General features: G+C 43.8%; 1 protein-coding gene across 1 annotated transcript; it reads left to right on the top strand.

Annotated features, from left to right (window-relative positions):
- The first annotated feature begins 461 nt into the window (after positions 1 to 461).
- On the top strand, positions 462 to 20,236 carry pid1 (phosphotyrosine interaction domain containing 1). Its single transcript, XM_060074357.1, has 3 exons — positions 462 to 631; positions 8,784 to 8,930; positions 19,584 to 20,236. Exons 1-3 carry the CDS (start codon positions 602 to 604, stop codon positions 20,070 to 20,072), a joined length of 666 nt encoding a protein of 221 aa, XP_059930340.1. The 5' UTR covers positions 462 to 601; the 3' UTR covers positions 20,073 to 20,236.
- Positions 20,237 to 23,433: the final 3,197 nt, after the last annotated feature.

Genomic DNA, 23,433 nt, shown 5'->3' with positions numbered 1-23,433 from the left:
CATGGGTAGGTTATATGTGTGCTGTATTTATTGTAGCGTTTACAATTATATTACATAAAATAAATAATAATAGAAAATAATCAAATGATTCATGAATATTTACAAAAAAATGTGTTTTGATAAACAATTACATTTCGCAATATATTTTTTGTTTTTTATTTTTATTTCGAGGAGAATGACTATTTTTGTGCGTGGATACCATCATATTTTACTGCCTTCCCACACGAGAAAGATGCCAAAATATGTATCCTGCTTTCAAATGGTCAGGACTTACAATACTTATGCCTTACAATGTATGTAGGGATTTTGCATGGTCGATAGTTTTTCAACATTCCTGTACACAGGCTGTTAACTGCTTTCTTTTCCAACCACGGCCTGCACTCCTTACACGTTTGTTTAACGTCAGCGTCCTCTGCTGGCGGCACGGTGTACTATATGCGGGCGGAGCAACGTAGTCTTCCTACGGATCCATTGGAATTCACTGTCCGCTATTCAGCTCGGACTGAAGGAGGGAGGAAAGCGGCAAAGACGAGCAGATGTTAACTGGACTACAAAAGAGAACAAGCTGTAGTTAAGGCGGAAAACCTTCGATTCGTCTAATATGTGGCAGCCTGCGTCGGAGCGATTGCAGGTAAGCTACGGGTGTGTGTATTGCAGACACAGAGAGAGCGAGAGAGAGAAAGCAGTGGCAGAGAAACGTTTCATAGCTGTGTTCCCAGCAGTTGCAACCTACCGCTTTGGGTCTAGCCTGTAGACTTGCTCCGTTTGTTGCAGAATATAAAAATAGGCTACACGGCCTACCTTTGTACAAAGAGTCTCCCTTTGTTAGTGTGCGCCAAACCTAGGGAATCCCAGCTCAGTGCAAGAAAACAATCGCTTTGCATGGTCTGAATTTACGTCTCTCCTGCTGTCTCCCCTGATTATTTCAATCACTCGAAAGTGTGCTACGTTAATGCGTTGAGGCTATGGTAGGGTTCCAATGCATGAAACTGTAGGCCTATTACATTTCAGATCCCCCGTTTGAAATGCATAATGTGAATTCATGTACCCTGAATCGATTTTTTTGGGGGACACATGCCTGGTTAATCACCCTTAAAGTCCACATCGTATATAACCTGTGAAAGTCATAGGCCTAAGGGCAGCGGTAGGCCCTGCATCTGTTGTCAAATGTTGTTGGCCTGTTGATGGGCCTATTAAGCGATCAAGGCTAAAAAGGCCCTTTTGTGTTTTTATTTTTTTTATAATTCTGCTGGAATATGGCCAAAATTCCATTAACCCACACCGTGACGCCAATGACCTGTTTGGAAATAATAATAAAAAAATGTTAATGACACGTAGTTTGATCTCCAGGGGCGAGGGGCAAGCCGTGCACCGAGCCCGGCTTCACGTCCTCTCAGGCGTAATGCTATCCAGATGTCAGGGTGTCGACTGCTTGCCAAGTGAACTTGCACAATCTACACTTGGGGTCTTGCCCAGGCGTCAAGAAGATAGAATCGCATAAAAAAAACTCAAGTGACTGTAGTTTACACTTGACTACATCGCGCTAAACGCTGCGTTTAGCTGCAACTTAATTTCCAATGGAATGTGTGAATAGGCCAATTATTTCCGTTTTATGTTTCGAATTTTAACAATATCAAGCATCGGTAACATCCTCCTTTCAATATTTTCCACTATAAGTGATTCAAGGCTTAAAAGCAACCACGCCATTATTTGTGGGCCCTTTCTTCAGTCAGTGTGGGGTCCCTACCCTTTGCAGGGCCTCCTCCTAATCCATTCACTTCAAAAATGTTACGAAAGATGTTGACATGTTGCTCTTGCTCAGTGCTGCGGTGTGGACAACGTCGAGCTCGCGCCGTTCTCTGTGAGAATGATGGAGCACAAATGAACAACTCTTGAAAATAGCAGACCACCTCAAAAATGTTGTTTATTGTTTCGTTTTTGGCATATTGTGTTTATAGACTACACCAAGACTCTGGAATCCTTCATAAATGTTCAGGCTGAATAGTCTTTTCACCCCCCAAATACTATATTATTTGACCTCTTATTTTAATAGGTTCCAATTGATAGCAACTGAGAGCAGCCATATTGCATATGCAAGACAGGAGATTTTGTTGCCACAGAAGTGAATGGGGCATATCCATTTTTTTGGTCGTCATGGCAACAAGCATCCACTGTGAACCCTTTCAACAGATGTTGTCAGGCTTCACCTTTCTGTGCCAGAAATGGCATTTGGATATTGCCTACTTGTCTTATCAAGTTATTTGTGTTCTTTTTAGTCTTATTTAACCATGGCGTCTTCTCTACAGTTTTCTCTCCTGTTTCCATAGCAACGAGAGAGACTATCATCCCCCCTCTGTTTTGTCTGGGGCTACCTATTGCTTCACGTCTCCTTTTTATAATGACAGTATTAAATGTCTGCAAATAGAATGTACTGGGAAAACAGGAAGTGTTGATGTAGGATTGCCTGTGCTCTCTTTTCGGCTTATGTCTATACATCACCACCACCACCACCACCACTACAGCCTGTCTGTATCTTCCTCTCCTCCATCCCTCCTCCTTCTTCTCTCTGACCACATCCCTCAATCAGTCTGAGAGGCCCGGGCTCCCTGGCACTTAGCAACTGTATCAGTTCAATTGATTGCACAATGTGTGCTGGTTCACAGACAGACAGACAGACAGACAGACAGACAGGGAGACGCAGACAGAGACCGAAGCATGCAGACAGATGGAAGACCACGGTTCCTCTTTTAACATCTCCTTCTGTCTGCAGTTTGTTCTGAGACAGAGGAGCTGTTTTTGCCCTGTGTGTGTGAACCTACAGACAAAGGGACCCGTTTCTCTGTACAGAAATAGCCAGCTGAGGGAAGGCATCAAACCGCCACCCGGGTCTATCTCAGTTGACTGTCATGTATACATGTGTCTGCTTGTCTGTCTGTGTCTCTCTGTCCTGGTTGGTTTTGCTCTATTTTCATTTGTTTAGTTTCACCGGCCCTCTTTGATTCTCTGGTGTTGTCTCCACATTGGTCGGCTGAGTTATTATTTTTTTTCTTGTCTTTCTCTTCTTTCTTTACCTTTTGTCTGTCTCTGTTGGTCTTTGAGGGCAGACGGTGACCTCTTTGACATCAGGTACCAATGAGAAGAGCTGGAATAGTGTTTTCATGATTACTTTGGGCTTCTACCAGTGCAGTGGCATACAGGGCTTCTCTGAAGGCTGTTGGTTTTGGCTCTGAATCCATAACACATTTACATAATGGTATAATGCAACAGTTTGAACCATTTTTTGTTGCTTAAACTTTTGAAACTACTTGATCACTTAAAAACTTGTTTTGTTTTTATTGCTTCAGACATGGGGATATTGTTAATTTTGTTGGATATAATATGATGGGGTCGTGCCATTTGGTTCCATCAACAAATTCATGATCAAGTGGATTTAGATGTTCTCAGACAGCTTATTTTCAGTGTTTTTCCTGACTGCGCTTTTTATGTGTTGCTAAAATGGAGAAGCCAAGCTGCTCTTCCATGTCATTTGCCGGCAGATTGGATGTGTTCGGCTGTTGTGTTCTGCTCTCGTGTGGGCTCTTTAAAGATGTGGGGGTGGGTAAGCTGTTTGCGTCAAAGAGCTGGTGATTATTTTATTGCGAGCCGGAGATTGCCACCCCCAGGATCTGTTTGGGAAGTTTCTGTTTCATCTGGGCCCTTTTCCTGCCAACCCACCAATCACAGCTTCCCATCTTCTAACATCCCATTTGTGACATGGCTTACCCTCCAATCAAATGTCTGAAGAAGCGAGCTTGTCCTCCTCTTCAGGGTCTGGCCCCTGAGACCTCCTACAGCCCGCGTCAGGGTGTGTAGACCATTCAGACATGTTTCCTCTTGTAAACTTGAGGATCGGAGTAGGGGCAGGCAGTGAAAACACATAAGGACTTCCCTGCCGTGTAGCTGCCGCCCATGCCTCAAGCATGCCATGACCTTGGTTGGGTTGTACATATTGGTTGTACATTTCTTAATGGTCTGTGTCCATCCTTTTACACATACGTTTATATGGGCACAATCATTTAGACCTACACTGTTTTATTGGCAGGTCTTGCACTTTTTATATTTGTATAATGAATAATGACCAAGTCGCGGTCCAAGACTAAATAAAGAGATGGCCCTGCCTCCTCCTCTTCGTCTGTATAAATGTCAACGTGCAGTGCAGCACAGAACTGGGTTACTGCTCCTAAAAAGACAAGTGTGGACATCATGTTTCCCTAGAGATGTCAGTTGAGTTGAGCAAAGACAATAATAATAGTCAGGAATGTGTAAAGTTTCCCAAAAATTGCATGAAAAGCAAACTTTTCTTTGCCTAGAATGCAACTTGTCTTCATAGGCAGACTAATAAATCTTAGCGGTTTGCTTGGACATAGTTTTGCTTGGCCTTTCACATCTACTCTTGAGGGAATGTTGTGTCTTGTTGTGGATGCTAGCGTTTAGAAAGAATGTTGCCTCCTGTTGTTTGGAGTGGATTGGGACAACAGTAGTCTGTTCTTTCCATCCATCCAAATTTAACTAAGAAACAACAAGCAACATCTGCTACCGTACTCACAAGTTATGGGTTCCGTAGTTACCTATTCTGATTCCCTAGAAAACTTGCCAGTCTTTTGACAGTTGCTTAACAGTGACAATTTTTGTTACTAATTTTATTTTATTTATTTGTTAGTTGTCAAACCAGTATTATCGGTTTGGCTCGCCATTGATACCAGTTGCGGCTGAGTTACAGCAAATACCTATTTCCAGAAAGACAAGCAGTTAATGAAGCAAGTTATTTATTTCTGTTGCAAGTTGCAGGAGAGGGAATACCCTTTGAGGTGATTAGAACGGTGCAATGTCCTCTTGGTAAAGAACCAGGATTACAAATGAAAAATGCAGGCGGCAGGGACTGGGGAGCCTTGTCTTCCCATACCAACGCTTGGCAGATGTACCACATCTGGAACACAGCTTTGACCACTCTTTTATCTCGATGGTTCATCCATGTGTGTCTGGGAGTCTGCGTGTGTGCGTGAAAGTACAAAGTAAGTTTGTGTGAGGACACATGTGCACTCATCAGGGTAATGTAACAACATCCGCATACCATTTGTTTGTTGTTTGGTTGTACATGAGGAACAGGAAGGGGCTTCGGCCATAATGATGCCATCTTTTTGTTATTTGTTGGAGAGTACAAGAAATGCAAATAGTTGACATTAGCTTACCAGACTAAAGGCTAGTGTGTATTATTAGCTACCATTTTCCTTTTTATCTGTCTAATGGAGTTGATTTGTGTCCTTCCAAGTAATGCATTTTATGTTTCTTGCTGATTCTTGGTTGTGATTGAAGGCAAATGACATTTAAAAGTCTGGATGGCTGGTGGGTTGTCCTGGTGGGTGGGGTGGTATGGTATCTGCCAACAACTTAGCTTCTGCTTGACTTTACCGTGAGATTGACCCGAGACCCTACTCCCATGCAGAAAGTTCTCACTTCAGCGTCTGAAAAATGTGTATTTGCCGTCTGTGACCTGTTGGAGTCATCAGTCCCCCCCATAACAGCGGTCATGTCTGAATGTCAACCTTCATAATCAGATGTAATGTCTCAAACTCAAAGGTTAGCTTACGATGATGGGCGGTAATACTGCATTTAAGATGAATGTAAACATAGTCCTTGTGTTTGTGTTGTCGTGATCGTTTATTTTTCATCATTTTATAGTTCTAATACATAACTTTTACCATTCAAAGTTGGATGAAGCTTTTAAAATGGCGGATGATCTGTTAATAATGGTTACATTTTGATATTCTCCAATAAAGACTCAAATGTACAATATGTAGTTATATTTGCCTAAATGGACATTCCAGTCTCCAGTGATTTTCCGTTAAAAGGAGCAGTACTTTGAATACTAGTTATATCATTTTGATAATTTCGAGGCCACGTTCTCATTATTCTGTCTCTCTTTAGGCTCGAGATCTGGAAGGAATTTGGTCTGTTTGACAAATGTGGAAAAGTAGGGCCATGTTTTGACAGGTTTTGTATTGCAGTTAAATCTAAAAATGTTATCCCTAGAGGAATCACAATGTTGCGTGTATTTAAACGAACTTGACTAAGACTGGAACATTCCTTGATATCACATGTAGATATTTTATGAAGATAAACAACTCAACTCAACATTGCACTGCATATAATCTAATTGGGCTATCGGCGTATGTAAGGAAAAGGATAACACTTGAATATATTTCTGAATGTGCTTTTTCCTAATCTTGCAGGACCAATGTTACTGACTTGTTGTTTTAACCCTGTACTTCTAGAGTGAGGGAGAAACCAGATCTTACTCTAGCAGGCATATAGGGGAAGCCTTCTACATTTCAAGACGTCTGCCTGGCTATTAACTGATGTCTGCTACATCGGAAAGATGTGACCATTGTTTTCAAATGGCCCCTCTGAAAACCTCCAGTGTTGGATCTGGTGTTTGGAATTCAGGCATGAAAGCCGTATCAACACTGACACAGGATCCAAGACAGTTCTGCTGTGTAGTGGAGTGTAACTTTCAGAAACACATGTCGCATTAAAGAATGAAATCCATCCAGGGATGTTGGCAAACGGTCCAGATGTGTACCAAACAGTGGAGAGATATACTTTCAGGGTTTGTTTTTTTTGCTGCTTCAAACGTTATTATCCTGACAAGTATAGGGATGGTAAAACTGTATGGGAAAATTCTTAATAAAAAGTGTGATAAGCCTCAAGCCAAATAAATAATTCTGGAAGTCAATGGATAGACTGCCCCCACATTTGTCAAAATGTAGGTTCTTAAGTTCAGATTCTGAGGTGCTCATTCTTTATAAAACAACAAATGGAGCTACCAACCACAGTATATTTATGAGTAGAAGTCTTACATTTAGTTTACGCGATAACATCAACAATAAAAAATAATAGCTATTTATATCGAGGGTATCCAATTGTTTCAAGGCTTGCCTCCAGGTTACACTCCCCACAGAGTTTGTAAAGCAATTTGTGTCCTACAGACCATAAAACCACAACTACACAGCCACAATTACTGATACATTGCCACCATTTTACTAAATGCGGTTTTGGACAAACCACCACTACATCTTGCACTTTTTTTTTCAAAACACCACCAGAGAAGAAGGAAGAAATTATGTGTCTGTGACGATGGGCAAAAGTTGTTAATTGAACGAGTGTTTTTGTTTTCTTGTGGATGCCTCCGGCACCATCCAAAAGCTTTTAAATGTACGTGCAAATAAATCCATTCTTTACAGAATGCATAATTAAACACAAATCAAAAATTTAATTCAGTTGGTTGGATGCCAGTATCCCTGTACAGTAGTAGTTCCCTCTTGGTAGGGGGTACACAGGGGCTGTATCACTGTCCCTGCACCCCCACCACCACCACCAAACCGCCTCCGCGACCGCAGGAATGTGTTGCGCTGCGTGGAGGCCGTAAAGCGCTGACACGGAGGTCAGCGAGCATTACACACATGTGGCTTTACTTTCACAACTTCTTTGCCCTGTTAACTCCTCTTCTGCCCTCCTTTTGTGTTTTCCATCCTCCCACTGTGCCTCCTCACACACACACGCACACCTTACTGTTCTACTCCACCGCCACCCTTGCTCCCACTCACCGTCTCTCCTCTAACCTCCACCTTTTCCCCTCCCTTTTTATTCGTACTGTTTCTCTAAATGGTATTTTACGGTGAATGTGTATGCTGCCCTCTGCACCACTTTTAAAAGAATTAAATAATTTAATTGAGATGCGTCTCCCTAATTAAGAACCGTGAAGCAATAGGTTCTTTGTGAACAAATTGAGACTAGTTTTTTCAACCACATAGGTTAACATAGGTTACTTGAGGTTAACTTTGACTAACTTTGACTAAATAAAGGTAGTCAATCCCTTGAAAATTCTTCCCATACCAGCAGGTGCAACCGACATCAGAAAACGACATCAGCCCCTTAACCTTGACCCAACCATCCATTTTAAATGCTTTCCGCGGCTGTGACTTCCCCGCCGCCGTTCACTACGCAAGCCAGTCCAACGACCATTGGACCCGGCAGACATACCAGAGGCCTTTTAATTTCTGCTGAAGCTGTGAAAGTCCAGATTTCATTAGCCGCTGCTCGGTTTTGTCTTGGTTATTCAGCGGAAGCCCAGAAATTCCTCTGCCTTGCGTCTAGCCGGGGCCAGACTGAACATGTGGTTGTGCTTGGCCACTTGGAGCTATAGGACCTGCTATTCTACACGGGGCCGGCTGCCCACAGGCCCACACCTCCTGTTGTCATTGCACTTCTTACGCCAAGCTCCCTTTCATGTGCTCTCCAAGTGCAACCCATGGGTTATGTTGGGCTTGGACTCTACACGTGGACATCACTTGTATTATTGTTATGAGTGGGAAACTGGCACTGCTTCTACTACTAGAAACGGCCCCATTCCAAAAACTCTTCTCCCAATAAACTGCTCTAGATCCAATGGTGCTAGGCGGAAACTCTGAAAGGATGATTAGCTGTTTCACGCATTTATTGACGTACATCTCTCATGCAAGTTCCGGTTTCCTGTGCGCGCCCTCAAAGTTGCTCAATGTTTACCCAGGTCCGAAATAACACAAACCACTCCTTCTTTTTCATTGTCTTCCGGACACGATTCACATGTTTCCAGACTTAGTTGTGTTCTTTTCCAGAGCTGTTAAGCCACCCACAAGCTATTCTCGGGCTGCCCGGATTGACCTTCAGGCCGTAGTTTAAACTCAACTCTGTCTTGTGTCCCTCAGCACTTCCAGACCATGCTGAAGACCAAGCTGAATGTGCTGACGCTGAGGAAGGAGCCGTTGCCCACGGTGATCTTCCATGAACCCGAGGCCATCGAGCTGTGCTCCACCAATCCGCACGCGAGGAGCAGGACTCACGCCGGATACAAGGTAGTATGCGCCGATATTTCATTGCCAATGAAAACTGTTTTTACATTTGTTGATTCCTTTTAATTGACGAAAACGGTTGTCTGTGTCTATAAACTAATTTGTGTACAACCTTATCTACTAAAGTTTGAGTCTTTTGAGGCTTGGCCAATGAGTTGTTTGAGTCACAGATTGCTTAATACTAAAACCAACACTTAACTGGATAAGTGTTAGAAAAGAAACATCTACTGAATCTACATGCATGGAGTTCATTGATATTTCAGCATTACATTTACTCATGACATGGTCAGGTTTTATTCTGGCTATACAGTATATTTGGTGCAAGGGAATGGAAAAGACAATCGTTAATTTTATTTTTTATGTATGCTCCACCTTTATTTGTGCATGACCATACACTGGTTTCATCATGTCTTGAGTTTTGAAATGATCCATCTATTCATTTTAGTTCCTCATTTGATCTTCGAAAAATTCCAGTATTACGATTGCGCTGACCTTTTCACCATTTTGGGTTTACACTATTTGCATTTTACATGCACATGCACATGTGCAATCATTATAATTGTATCATGATCTCTACTTCCTGGACATCAGTGAGGGATGTGCATTCCCATTACACAAAGGAACATGTCTTAGCCCCCGTCCACACGGAGCCGATTTTTTAGTGAAACCGCATAAGTCTTGTGCGTTTCGGCCGACTGTCCAGGCGGAGCCGGCGAATCCGGTGCCCGAAACCGCACATTTCTGAAACCACCCTCAGAGGTGGTTTCAAATCTATCCGGACCTATGTGGTTTCGTCTTAGGATTCGTGTGGACGCCTGAAAAGCAAACAATGACGTCATTAGGCCCCCCAGCTGGGGGAGGTCAGAGTTGCGTTGAATTTTTTTTTTTATTATTGTAGCTTTAAATAAAGCCCCTTGATGAATTTAATTACTAACTGTACATTAAAAAGTATTTCTGCTCAATTTAAAAGGTTGAATCTCCACATGACTGAATGTTTGTATGCAGCGCGCAGGCTGTATCAGTGCCTTGAATATTTACTACAACGTTTCTACAGCTCGATGTGGTTTCGCAATGACTCCGTCTTTACGGAGATATTCCTGAACCGCAGAAAACGAAATCGGATCGTTTTCGCCCGTTTCGGCTCTGTGTGGACGGGGCCTTAGTAGGTAATGCATGGGACTCTGATCTATCCCATGGTTTACAAATGTGCTATTGGCGTAACAAAGAAGTTCTATTGCATGGGGCTAACCTTTATGTGGCTACCCCTGCCAGGTTTCCACGTCCCATGTACCTCTCACATCTCCCTATATGTTAATGTTACTTTATGTGTTGATTTTATCTTTTAGTGCATACTTGTCGTTTAAGTACGCTTTACCCAATCAATAAATGAAATAAGAGGCGTGGATTTATTAGGGTGTGCTCTATTGGTGTCCACTGGTGTGTTTATCAATACAATTTTAGCACCTAAACGGTATAAAATAAATTTGGCATTTCTCACACGTCCTTGAAACACAGAATCACTTGGGTTAATAACCAACCCCATATCTCAGAATATCTCAATATTCCTCTCTTTAAACTCATGTAAATAACCATTTTGTGTGTGCACTGCTTCCTCCATTCCACTTTAACCGTTTTCAAACTGACCCAGATTGGCTGCTCACCCCACTCTGACTTCCTCCCTCCCTCTCTCCCTGGTGTGCCTTCTCCAGCTGTAAACCTCCTCATTGACAGGCAGGCAGGCAGGCAGGCAGGCAGGCAGGCAGGCAGGCAGGCAGGCAGGCAGGCAAGCAGATGAAAAGCTTGACTGAGTCTTGCTGTCCCCTTGCCAAAGCTAACAGCTAACATGGATGAAAGGCCACTTCTCACAGCCCTGCTTGGTCCATTGCCACCATAGAGGCCTTCCATTGAGCAGCTATTGGGATGGAAAATGAAGTCTAATTGTTAGTTTCCGGTTCAGTTAAATGTTCTATGTATATACTTTACTACAAATGTACAACAATGGTGCTACACAAAGATTTAATGCGCAATTCAGTTGTTGAGGGGTTTCCTGGAAGAGACTTAAGAGGATTTTTGTGAAAGGTTGACGTTGGGCTGTTAGGAGCTACGTGGCTCTTCCACCATCCACAGTAGCTACGCATGAAAAGAGTAGACCAAAATTGCTTCCACGCAGCAAAGGTAGGTCCCAGATGCCATTCATTAGAAGGCCTTTGAGGGCAGGATGATAAATCCAACGTGCTTGGGTGCAGATCTCGCCACTACCCTGAATAACTCTGGTGACCTGATCTGCTACAGGGAGCCAGCGGCGGGAGAAGTAGGGTGGCGTGACACTTGCATGCTCAAGTCGCTTGAACACCTGGTGAGCTTGCTTCCCTCAGAATGATGAATGATTATGAAGCGGACGTTAGCAGTAGCACCCACTGGTAAACCTGGCAGGGAAGCTGCATGAGCCTGGCCGTGAGATGTCAAACCTCGTAGCGGTGCCAAAACCGTCCTGACGGGAAGCACCTTATCTCCCTGCTAAGAGCGAATCCGAAAGGTCAGTGGGAGAATGAAGCAACGTGGTAGCAAAAGTTAGGTGGTTATCAATCATTACACCCATTTGACTCCATGACTGGGAAAACACAGCTGGTGTCGACGAGCTCTTGTCTCAAACAGACTGGTAGACACACTGAAGTCTTTTTCGCCATTGATTGATGAAGCCAGTGAGGACGTGAGACAAAGAAAGGGCTACAGGCACTTCTGATTGAAGTAATATATATTTTTTAATGGAATGCTATGGTTAGGGTTAGTTGATACAAAACATGCATGTAGAAGCAGTTTGGCTTGGAGGAGGCTGAAGTGAGGCTATCATATTGATACACATAATGTGTGCTTCCTTTTTTCCAGTGTAGATATCTAAGTGTGAGCTCTGTCATAGCCTTGTGCAATTTCCTTTTATGCTACAAAGACGATTCTAATCACTTTATTGGAAAGCATTGTTGTTGTTTTTTTAGGGATCATTCCTATTACGTGCTCATCTCCTCTGCTCATATTCTGTGCTCATCTCCTCTGATGTTTTCTCTAATAGCAGGCATTTTAATTCTGTGCCTCGATTCTTAAAAAAATTGTAGACTAACCCAAGATGCGCTGTGTGTGTGTGTGCATGTGTGTGTGTAGGTGTGTGTGTGTGTGCTCGTGACAGGCCCTGCTTGCATATTGCCTTTGATTTAACGTGTCTAATTATCGGGCTCAGATAGACCTACCCTAGATTACATAACGGCACGTTGGTAACGCTGGCGGCCCACTGAGTGTTGCCATGGTGATGGAGTGGCGCATAAAAGAGAGGCCGTGCTGGCACTGGGCTCTCCCCCTGCCCCCCACCCCCCGTGTTCAGATTGACGAGTGTTTATGCTATGCGCATGAGCCTGCTCTGGAGTAGGACAGGGCTCACTGAGCCACTCTGGGCCACCGAGTGCTGACACGTTCACTAGCCTTTGTCTTATGTATCCATGTCCTACAATGTGTTGGAGGATACCCCTGCAAATGGACGCCCATTGATAGGTAAATGGATGTCCTGTGTCGGAAACCCCTTATTTGTGAGTTGGGAATGGCCACTGATTTTGAACTAATTGTAGATCGTTGTTTGCTGGCTTGTCTGGTTTGGCGTTGAAATGCCTGATTGGTTTCCAGACGTGCCATGGTATGTTTTGGTTCAATTGGCATAAGAAAGCCGGTCTTGGCAGGGCCTTGTCTTATCTGCTACGCTGGTGTGTGTGTGTGTGTGTGTGTGTGTGTGTGTGTGTGTGTGTGTGTGTGTGTGTGTGTGTGTGTGTGTGTGTGTGTGTGTGTGTGTGTGTGTGTGTGTGTGTGTGTGTGTGTGTGTGTGTGTGTGTTAGGAGCTTCTTCTGGGCGGCGGTTTATTTTTAGGTCTTTCTTTGTGCAAGAGTGGGTTAAGCTTCTTGGACACTTTATTACACTTTATATATTAATAACCCTGTGGTGTAGCCCATTTCATATACAACATTGCTCAATATAATGCCCATGAACATTGTTTTGCTATGAAGCCAAGTGGAAACCGGGGGTTCACTTAGACTTAAATTGGAAGTTCATTGAATAAAAATCCCATTCTCTCTATAGCGGTTTCTCCTTTCTGGGCTACTTTAGAAACACGACGGGGAACATGGAGGGCTGCTTCTTAGAGGACTTGCTCCCTTTTTAGATATAAAGGGCAAAGGTAACGAAAACCCAAGGATTCTTATATTCATGGAGTTATACAAAATTCGACCTACTGCACCTTTAAATCAATCGATTGTTCCAAGCTTATCTTGGCTTTATGTAGCTTGTGATCCCCAGAGAGGCTAATCGTCTGGGTAGTCTTAGCTGCTGTTATAGAAGAAGTACTAAGCCACACGTAGTACTTATTCTGTCAGAGGTAGTGGTGGAGAGGGGATACTGCATCAGACTCTTCTGGAAGGTTCCGTGAATGGTCCTTTTTTACACACACCAAGGTATTTCTGTCTTGGGGAATGACTTGAACAGACTACGACTCTGTTATATCACACACACACACACACACACACACACACACACACTCACACTCACACTCTCTGGCTACGTCTTCCTCTTGCGGCACAACACACAGCCACTTTAAACACACAAACACTTTAAACAAACACACACACACACACACATACACGCACACACAGCGGTGGCGGCGGGGAAGAGAGCCAGCTGTACTGTGCTGATTCAATAAGGGCAGAGGAATGTTAACAACCTCCGTAGGAATGCAGCCGTCTCCATCTATCTAGAACTCTGTGGACAGAGGAGCAACAGGACCTCCAGAGTGGGAGCCCCTGGCCGCTGGGGCTAGGGGCTCCACCACTACCACCATGACTGGTGCTACCCTCACATCCCTGGTTCTGCGCACACCCACAACCTTGCATGTCCTTTCAAAACTTTCGTCTATAACATGGCCTGATTTTTTTTTTGGAATAGAAAGCATGATCACATTTAAAAAGAGGGTTTGGAAACTCACTATTTGAGCAGTATTGCAGAAAGGTTGATGTCATGCCTTTTGGGGAATTGAAAGAATTCTGTATGCCCTCATTCTTTTGAAACTTCTTTTATTTTATAAATAGCACTGATAGCAAAATAGAAACAAATAATATAAAACGATTAAAACATGTTTCCCAAGCCAAAGGGGTTGACACTAGTATGTGGGAGAGTTCATAGTTATCTTCTTTCATTCCTTAAGAGAAGATGTAGGTTGTCTCCAGATAGGGAACGTGCTGGTCCCCTACCTCCCCCATACTTTCCCTCCCAGAATCCTCTGCTGGTGCGCAGTACCTCCTCCATCTTCAGGCCCTGGTTCTCATGCCACCTCCTCCACCTCTTTCTCCTCATCCCTCTCTTCCTTTCTCTGCTAGGAAAACCATCTGTTTAGTAAAGGGTTAGTCGGAAAGCCGAGAACCACCTGCTGTCTGATTGTTCTGTCTGTTCTAAATGTCTTTGTGGAAAGTACAACACACACATTCCCAAAATATTCACCTAAACACTTTGCCCATCTTCACACACACACACACACACACACACACACACACACACACACACACACACACACACACACACACACACACACACACACACACACACACACACGTCTGCCTGCCAAAATGCCTCTGCATGAGCACATTCAAACGTGCACAGAGGCTCTCCTACACGCAGCTTGAGGGACTGGCCAGGATGTTTCCTTCGTTGTACTTCTCCCTGTCGGCCCACAGAATGCTGAGATGCGGATGTTTTCTCCCCCATGTGTCTCTCCATCGTTCTTTCATTTTCCTCTCTTGCATTTAAACTCTTTCTCTCTGACTCTAAGTGACTAGTTATTTAAAAGCTTGGCCTAGATGTGTGTTTGGAGAATGATGCTGTTGAGGTTTAGAGACGTCCTACTATGCTACAGTGTCAGCGGCACGCTAGACAAAAGAAAATATACTCCATAACCTAACAAATGGTAATGCCGGCCACATGTTTCCCCACACATGCAAATGTTTATCCTTGTTTTTCTCCCCTCTCGCTCGCTCTGTCCCTGTCTTTCCCTCTCTCTCTATCTTCTTCCTCCATCTTGCCCTCCCTCAGTTTCTAGTCCTCATTTAAGCATGCATAAATTCAAAGGATGTTTAATGGTTCAACACATGCGCACACGTATGAAGGCACCCGCATACAAACCTGTCTAGTACCTTATGAATTTATTTTATATGAATAAGCAAGTGTATCCCTCTGGCTCCCTGTTCCCCTGCTGTGGATAGTGGTTCTCTTTGGCCCTCGGTATAGGTTCCTACTCTCCGGGCCCCCGAGGCCTCCCCTCTCTCTTGGCCGTATGTCCTACCTCTGCTTGGCTTCACACAGAGCCAACACTGCCAGTCCAACATTATCACAGGTTAGCACTATTAGCAAGTAGCTCAGGGAAAGGATAGGTTGTATGGTGCGGGTTGGAGACAGTGAATGAAATAATGGGAATGGACAACAGGACAGTAAGGGGGAGCAGAGGATGTAAAAGATAAGAAGACAGGAGACCAGACAGGACGAGGTAGGGGGGAGGAACTTGGAGAACAGCCGGGGAAAAAAAAAGAGGGAAGGAGATGAAACACATGGAAAGCTGGACAGAGGAGTGGATTTTGTATATTTCTGGAATGATTTAAGGCCAGCCAGCCAGCCATTATCAAAACTGCAGGCCTCGTGCAGATGGCTAATGTTTAGCCAGCCAGAGCAGCAGACAGACCACTCAATCTGAGCTGGAGTAGGCTAGATGGATGAAAAAGTTCAGCTATTTGACTTTCCAGTGTGAGGTGTAGAAATGCACAAGCCAGAAAATCTAAGTACAATGTTTTGGTCCAAAAACATCCTGATCTTTACCCCTCATCCTTGTCATCAGCGGTCATAATTTTAATTATTATTGAGCATTGCTGGAAAAGTGAGATTTTTTATTTGTTTTTTTATCTGAGCAACGCGTCCATAATCTTTCCATTGCGGAAAATGGTATTTTGGAGAAAATGTCTTCATCTGCCAAATCTTATATTCACGTCACCATTCGTTCAAAAGGGACACACAAACATTGACTCAATGCAGTCAACAAACACCTAACTCAAATATACCATAACCGACATTCTCTGTCAAACACAGGACAATAAAATAACCTATAATCACATAGACACTACCTTGCCTGTAGTTCAGGCAGCCACCAAATCCAATCCTCTTTATTTAATCCTGTGTTATTAAGTGTTATTAAGAAGAACAGCACAAACTTGGAGGCGACATGAAAGTGCAGTGGGCCTTAGTGTTGGTCTAATAAAGCCAGACAGGGGGGACCCAGTAGACTGCTACGACAATGTTGGTTCTCTTATTTATTAAGAGTGTAACTCTCCCCGAGGATACTCCGACGTCAACCTCTCGAGAAACAAACTCAAACATGTTTTCTTTCTCTGCAGACCCCACTGTCCTAGACTCTACGTTAATATAATTCCTTTCCATGCTCTCATAATTGGGCCCTCCTCTCGTTCAACTGTCTCCTCTCTTTCTCCAGAGGAAACCTGTTTAGTTCATTTCATGGTTGCATTGTCTGACGCCAGCAGCAGTCAAAGAGCCCCCAGGAGGCTATGGGACGGAAATCTCCACAGCATCTGATGGCTTCAGGTCAAAGGAAGGAGAAGACAGTCTGACAACAGACGGACACACAGACAGACATGGGGGCTCTAGACCCCAGGATCTTATTCACAGCACTGCCAAACTAAAACTTTTTAATGCAGTTATTCTTTCACTTAATGCTGACCTGGCATGCCCTTTTTATTGTATTTATGTCTTGAAAACTGAAGAAATTATGATCAAATTTCCAACCCTTAATTCCGCATGGGAGCTGGAGGGTGACTGAGATTGAAAAGGAATACGCACACATGAACAAAAGGTATTTTCCAAGCCCTTAACAGGGAGTGAAACCAAACCCAGATCATTCAGTTTCAACTATGAAAATAAGCAAACAGCAGAATCGGGAAAAGAATTCAACCCGTAATTCAACATCAAAGTAGTAGACACCAAGAAAGTGAATAAACTCAACAGGGTTCATAAGTGGTGTATTCCTTTATCACACGATGAGATGTGCTTGATGCTGCGTCTTGGCATGGCCTTCGGACTGGCTTGCTGACTGATTAACCGAACGCCTTTTGGCTGTGACCGGGTGTCGGTGTGGTCGATGGCTAACCGCATGCTGCCAGGCGTAGTTGGCTGGATGATGGATCTGGTGTAGAGGTTTTATGACCCACCTAGCAGCCATGGCTGATTGAGAACGGGCTTGAGGAGCCAGCACGTCTCTGACAGAGACTCATTCTTCTTTCCTGTTTATGCTAACATTGTTTTTTTACGTCGGCCCAAACTATGGCAGGGAGAGGGGACGGGAATGGAGTGGTGTATGTTTGGTGTAGCTCTTTTTCTTGCAGTGCACCAAAGTGCTCAAGCTAGGAAGAAAAGCAACAAAAGAACACAAAACACATGGATGGATAAACTCGCCGTGTCATTGCATGCTACCGGTTGGACTTAACTCAAACTTTGAGACTTGTTGTATTGCTTTTTGTCCAGCATGTAGACAATTGGTGACATGCATATAATGACATTGTGACGTGAGCGTGTATCTCGTGACCATAAAAAGAACGATACCCCTTATTTACTCCTCTTTGGGTGGATAGATGTTGGACGGTCTGGTTTCGTCCGTAGTTTTTAGGAGTCACCACAGCATTCTGAACTCTGTCTGTTTTGTAAGTTCAGTTTGTGTAGGAATGCGTGACGACAGCCGGTGTAAACATATTCCAAAAGTGTCTCAAGAGAGGGACTCCTTCATAGAGTGAATGCAACCAGACTCTTCCTTATGAGTGGGTGTCATAGCCATTGATGGGTTAATACAACACTGAGGGCCTCTTGTTTGAGCCTGCATCCTCCTACTGGGTTGTCTCTGGATGCAACATGTCTTCTTCCAAACAAGCGCTCCGCAACGTGCCGTTCTCCAGATGCAGTCTTGATTCAAGCTCCAATGAAATACAACATGAAAAGGTAGTGGAGATTCGCAGGAAATTCCATAACCAATGAAATGCATATGGTGTCTGACCAACGATGTGTTGAGATCTGTTCCAGAAACGTCCTGCAAATTAACATTTTGCTAACCAGCTAAAGTATTTTTACTCTCACGCGGTGCTTCTTTACAAATTATGATCGGCTTACAATTTCTTTTTAGAGAAACTATGCACCAAGAAGTCAATGCAAAGGTTGGACACAAAAAGTCCAGCTTAAGAACAGAACATGAACTGTGTGTTGGTCTGGTAGTGTAGCACTTGGCCTGAATTAGAAGTAATTATGAAAAGTGTGTGAAGCCGTTGTCACGCGCACATGCTTTAGAGCTGTGATTATGGAATTAGCCAGCCAGGGTGCCTTTTTTACGTGGATGACGAGAGAATTGAAACATTCATTGTGGCCACTTGTTTTAAAGTCGGTGTGTTTAATTTCTCCCTCTTAATCTTTTCCTTTGTTTGTTGGATTATTTCTGGGCTATTTCAAGTTCCACTGGGGTAACTTTAATACATATTAACACTGCTGGATACAACCAGCACTTAAACTTAATTACACTTTGGCTAATGGTTCCTCACTGTTCTGTAAGAGAAAAGACGTACAGGCTACCACGTCAAATCCGTACCATGGTGTACCTTCTCTCACGTGCCCTAGATCTGGAATGTGAAGATCAATGAGCTATTTCCAATTCCTGCCTCAAAGCTGTTGAGGTTTTTACTGTTTTATAATCATCAACATATGACTCTTTGTAAAAGTTGTGCTAAATCCTACACATGACTAACGCTTGACTGAGTGGGTGACTGACCAGGGACACAGTGACTCACCAACAGTTTTTTGTGCAATCCCGTCAAAGATCCTATTCATTCGGTCTTGGCCCGGGACGAAGGCAGGTAGACGTGGAGGTTGCAGACTGACCCGACTCGCTTGGAGCAGAGACATTCTTTTTGATCGTGTGATCGTCCAAGTCGACAAGCAGGATCCATTAGTTTCCTTTTTCACCCCGCTTGATTTCACATTCATTTCTACTTCACAGTCCTCCCTACCAGTATAATGATGAATATACTCTATCACTCGTGATCATTACACTTGTCCTTAAGGTATTCCCCTGCACTATAGTAAACACAGACAGTCAAAGAATTTTGGCTCCTACCTATGTACTTTCATAAAGCCATAAAGAGCACTGTGTGGAGAACTCACACAAATCATCCATTATGCCTGGATCTCTTAAGTCGCAAGCCGGCTTTCATTCACTTAGAATAGATTTGAACTCTTTCTCACTCCTCTTGGCTGCTCTCCATCTTTTCCTCTCCTGCTTCCTGGTCTTCAGTGTGACTACGTATCATTACAATAGTATTCTACAATGTTGGCTAGCATTCACCGTGTTTTCTCTATTTATAGGAATTTGTGGCCAACATATCAGTCTAGGATCTTTTTATATTCAATCCAAAGCAGACAAGAATCTGACTTTCATTTGGCAGGGGACCATCGCCCATGTTCCTTCACGTCGTTCTCCTGCAAGCCTCTCCGCTCACGAGCCTGTTTGTCTGTGTTGTCGTCCTCCCCTCCATCCAGGTGAACTACCTGGGCAAGGTGACCATCACCGGGACCCAGTTCCTGTCGGGCTGCACGGAGTCGGCGGTGATGGGGCTGGTGGAGCGCCGAGGGCGGGCCCCGACGCAAGGCACCAACGCCCTGTTGGAAATCCGGCCCTTCCAGGTGCGCCTCCACCACCTGGACGACCACAACGAGTCCTCGGTAACCATGGACACGTACCAGGTGGCGCGGATAGCCTACTGCACGGCGGACCACGGCGTGCGGCCAAACGTGTTCGCCTGGATCTACCGGGAGATCAGCGACGACCTGTCGTTCCAGATGCACTGCCACGCCGTGGAGTGCCAGAGCAAGCTGGAGGCCAAGAAGCTGGCCCACTCCATGATGGAGGCCTTCCGCAAGACATTCCACAGCATGCGCAGCGACGGACGGATCCACAAGAGCGGCTCCTCGGACGACTTTGCGGAGGATTCCTCCATCGCAGAGGACATCACCCCTGACGATGGTTGAAGAAGAAGAAGAAGAAGAAGAAGAGCGACCCCCCCCCCCCCCCCCCATCACCCCCTCCCACACACACACACACACACACACACACACACACACACACACACACACACACACACACACACACACACACACACACACACACACACACACACACACACACACACACACACACACACACACACACACACACACACACACACACCCACACCCCCCAAACCCTACCCAAACACAAGGGGGGGGTGACTGGATACATATAAGAGACCACCTCTGTCTCTGATTGTCCCTTACACGTTTTCTTTCTTTTTAAGTATCTTAATACGGAGTATGTATGTAAAGGACATGTTTCTATTTTTTTTTAACTCAACTAAATTAAGTGGGCTTTAATGAAACGGGTTTGGCATAAATCATTGCTTATTAGTAGGTAACCCTCCAGTCTAAATGGGACCTTGAAGCACCAGCCCGATATAGTATGTCCATAAGAGATTTGCCTGACTATTAAGATTCTGGTCCTCCACCACTGTCCTGTCTCTGACGTAGGTCATGGTTCTTAAGCTTTTTTAGACCGAGACTAGATTACATGTTTTCCTTCTTTTGAGTAAGGGGAAAAATGAAAGAAAGGACAGCGATATGTCTTCCTTAGGGAGACACGTAATATACTTTTTCATCCGTTAGTTTGTCCCGTTTTTAGTCCTGGCTCACATAAAAAAAAAAACATTCTATTTTTTTGTAGATTACTACCACAATAGTATATGTGTCCTTATTGTAGAAAATGAGGATGTGGAAAAACGTATTTGGTTGTTGTCACTACGGTACTTTCTAGGTGTCGGTGGATTGTGTTGCCCTCATCTAAAGACCAGAACAGCGGGACTTTTACCTGTGTCTGAGTGCTTTTAAAGGGTTGATAAATAAAAAAAAAGATTTTTAAAATACGGAGAATATGTACAGGGTGTACGTCTAAGAGAAGACATTGCTGATATTTTAGCTAAGTTTTATATGATTGGAAGTACTCATTAGGCCATACGACCGGGCCGACAAACCGAGTCACCTTGATCACTCCCATCTGATGTGGTGTGACTGTGCTTGCCGGTGTCAGGCTGTGTCCCTTGCCTGTCGATACTTGTGCCTCACACTTTATTCTCACTGTAGGTTGGCGTCTCATAGTCGTGTCCCAATCTATCGTGCGAGTGTGTGCGAATGCATCCACACGCGTGCCAACATTTTACAGTATTTGTGTCTAAGTGTATTTGCTTAGTCCCAGTGTGTATGAATGTACACAAGAGTGTTTTGTAGGAGAGGGCCGAGTTTAAAGAAAGAGGGAGGGAGGCCGGGGGAGAAGGCCAAGCTAGGTACGGGGAGGAGGAGCAAACTATGTATGGCCTGATAATGATCAAAGTGTATCAGAGCTGTCCTGCAGCATCCAGTTCTGATGCCTCAGCTGACATTGATTTAACTTTGAAGATGGTACCACGACCAGTTGCCAAATATATCATGATTTCCATGATTTTTCTTTTTTTCTATAAACCTTAAATCGGTACGTGAATATGAGATATCACAGAGACGGAAGTTATTTAGGACCCCTAGAACTCAGCCGTCCAACAGAATGCCTGAAGCTTCCTGGCCTCTGCTGAATGTATGATGAGTCCAATGTGCTGCAAGCTCCTCCCCGCCTCTCCAGTTACTCCATTCCTTGATATCTCCTAGCTGGAACAATGGAACATGGTTCTCTGCTGTGGCCACGGCTCAGGCTTTTACACTCACACAAGCAGACAAATGCAACAGAGGGCCTCCACCACATGTGTAGGCTTCTTGACTGCGTCTGGGAGCAATCTCACATAGACTCATTCTCCCCTGGTGCAAAAATTCAACTGAATGACCCGAGTGGCCATTTTGATAGAGGCAGATGAAGGCGCTCAGGTCCAACAGAGCCTCGACCTTCTCCTAGCTTGACCGTCAAACATGCTGGACTCTCTTAAGTGGGAGAAAAATTGGGTTTGTGACTCGGCAGAATGATCAGATGGCTTTGGTCAGTACATATATAAATATATAAATACATATATATATATATATAAATTTACATTGTATTTGAAACTCACTCAATAAGCTTATGTAAATACAAATGTATCAATTTCCAAATATAGGCTAACAGCATAATTGTTGACAGCTATTTTGAATAAAATGTGGAGAATCAACCATCCTACGATACAGAAACAGTGTTATTAAGCCTACTGTGAATATCTGGCCAGCCTGGTAATTGCTGTGCGTGTGTGTGCGTGTATGGTGTTGGATTACATCATAATGTGCGTGTGTCTGAGGGGTGAGTTATTGTCCAGAGGGGGGTACATGTGGCGGGGTATCTATACGTGGCCTGCAACTGATGAAGGCCAGAAGGGGAGAGAGCGTTTATAAAACTGTAGATTACTGTGTCCTGTCTGTCTGAACGCTCAGACGTGCTTTAAATGTTTTACAGAAAAAAATGTTACCATAAGTGTTTTCTATACAGTGTTTGCAAAAGATCAAGAAACAATTACATAAACTATTTACCAAGACCAATTTATAACTGTGGATTTATTCCCCCCCCTATCCCCCAATTCACAACTGTATCTGACTTGAACAAACATCATACATCCGTTGTTTGAATACATTATTTTTTACATGCTTGAACATGCTTGATTTTTTTTCTCCCTGATGGAAACTTAATGAGGGCACTTTGGTGAGTCTGGCTGTTGGTGGAAAGATAAATTAAAAACTTGCTGTGATAGTTTGAGACCACAGACCACACAGCCTTGACTCGGATCCAAACCACATATCATACAGGACTCGTTTTTCCAGTAGGCCTATAAACAGGTGTGTTGTTAAGCCTCCATTGTTGCCAAATTCTGGTTTTACTAAAACCATCTAAACAAAAAATATTGAAGCATATTTTCTAAAAAATTGAAACATATCAAAAAAAACGTAGGCCTCTTTTCCCGGTTCTCTTTTCTCTTTGTATCATGTGTGTGCACGTCAGCGCGTGAAGTGTTTTCACTTCCAGTAGTTTATCCTGTCATGATGTTCTATTCTTCCTAGCTTGCCTTTGGCATGTCTTCATTTATTAGCGTTTTAAATTTCATATTTTAGACCAGTGACCTCCTTCTTTTCATCTCAGTGTGCTCATGCCACTAATATGGTAATTACTACACCCCATCAGTTTGAAGGTCTGAGCTCACACATTTGCAGGCAAAATGGATGCTACACATTTGCTTTAGATGTGTAGAATGAGAACAGTGCCTCCCTCTGGCAGGAAGACTACAACAACTTAAACTTCATCAACTTAAATAATAATCTTTAAGTTGATAATAACAAACATTTATCAATCAACAAATCA

This window comes from Gadus macrocephalus, chromosome 16 (assembly GCF_031168955.1).
Source record: "Gadus macrocephalus chromosome 16, ASM3116895v1".
Classification (NCBI taxonomy): domain Eukaryota; kingdom Metazoa; phylum Chordata; class Actinopteri; order Gadiformes; family Gadidae; genus Gadus; species Gadus macrocephalus.
The sequence above is the reverse complement of the archived record's forward strand: the minus strand, read 5'-3'. Positions and strand labels throughout refer to the sequence as shown.

Excerpts from the sequence above, each read along its gene's own strand:
- pid1 (XM_060074357.1), top strand. The coding sequence starts at position 602 with ATGTGGCAGCCTGCGTCGGAGCGATTGCAG. Across the intron at positions 632-8,783 it reads CTGCGTCGGAGCGATTGCAG|CACTTCCAGACCATGCTGAA; the intron begins GTAAGCTACGGG and ends TGTGTCCCTCAG. Across the intron at positions 8,931-19,583 it reads GGACTCACGCCGGATACAAG|GTGAACTACCTGGGCAAGGT; the intron begins GTAGTATGCGCC and ends CCCTCCATCCAG.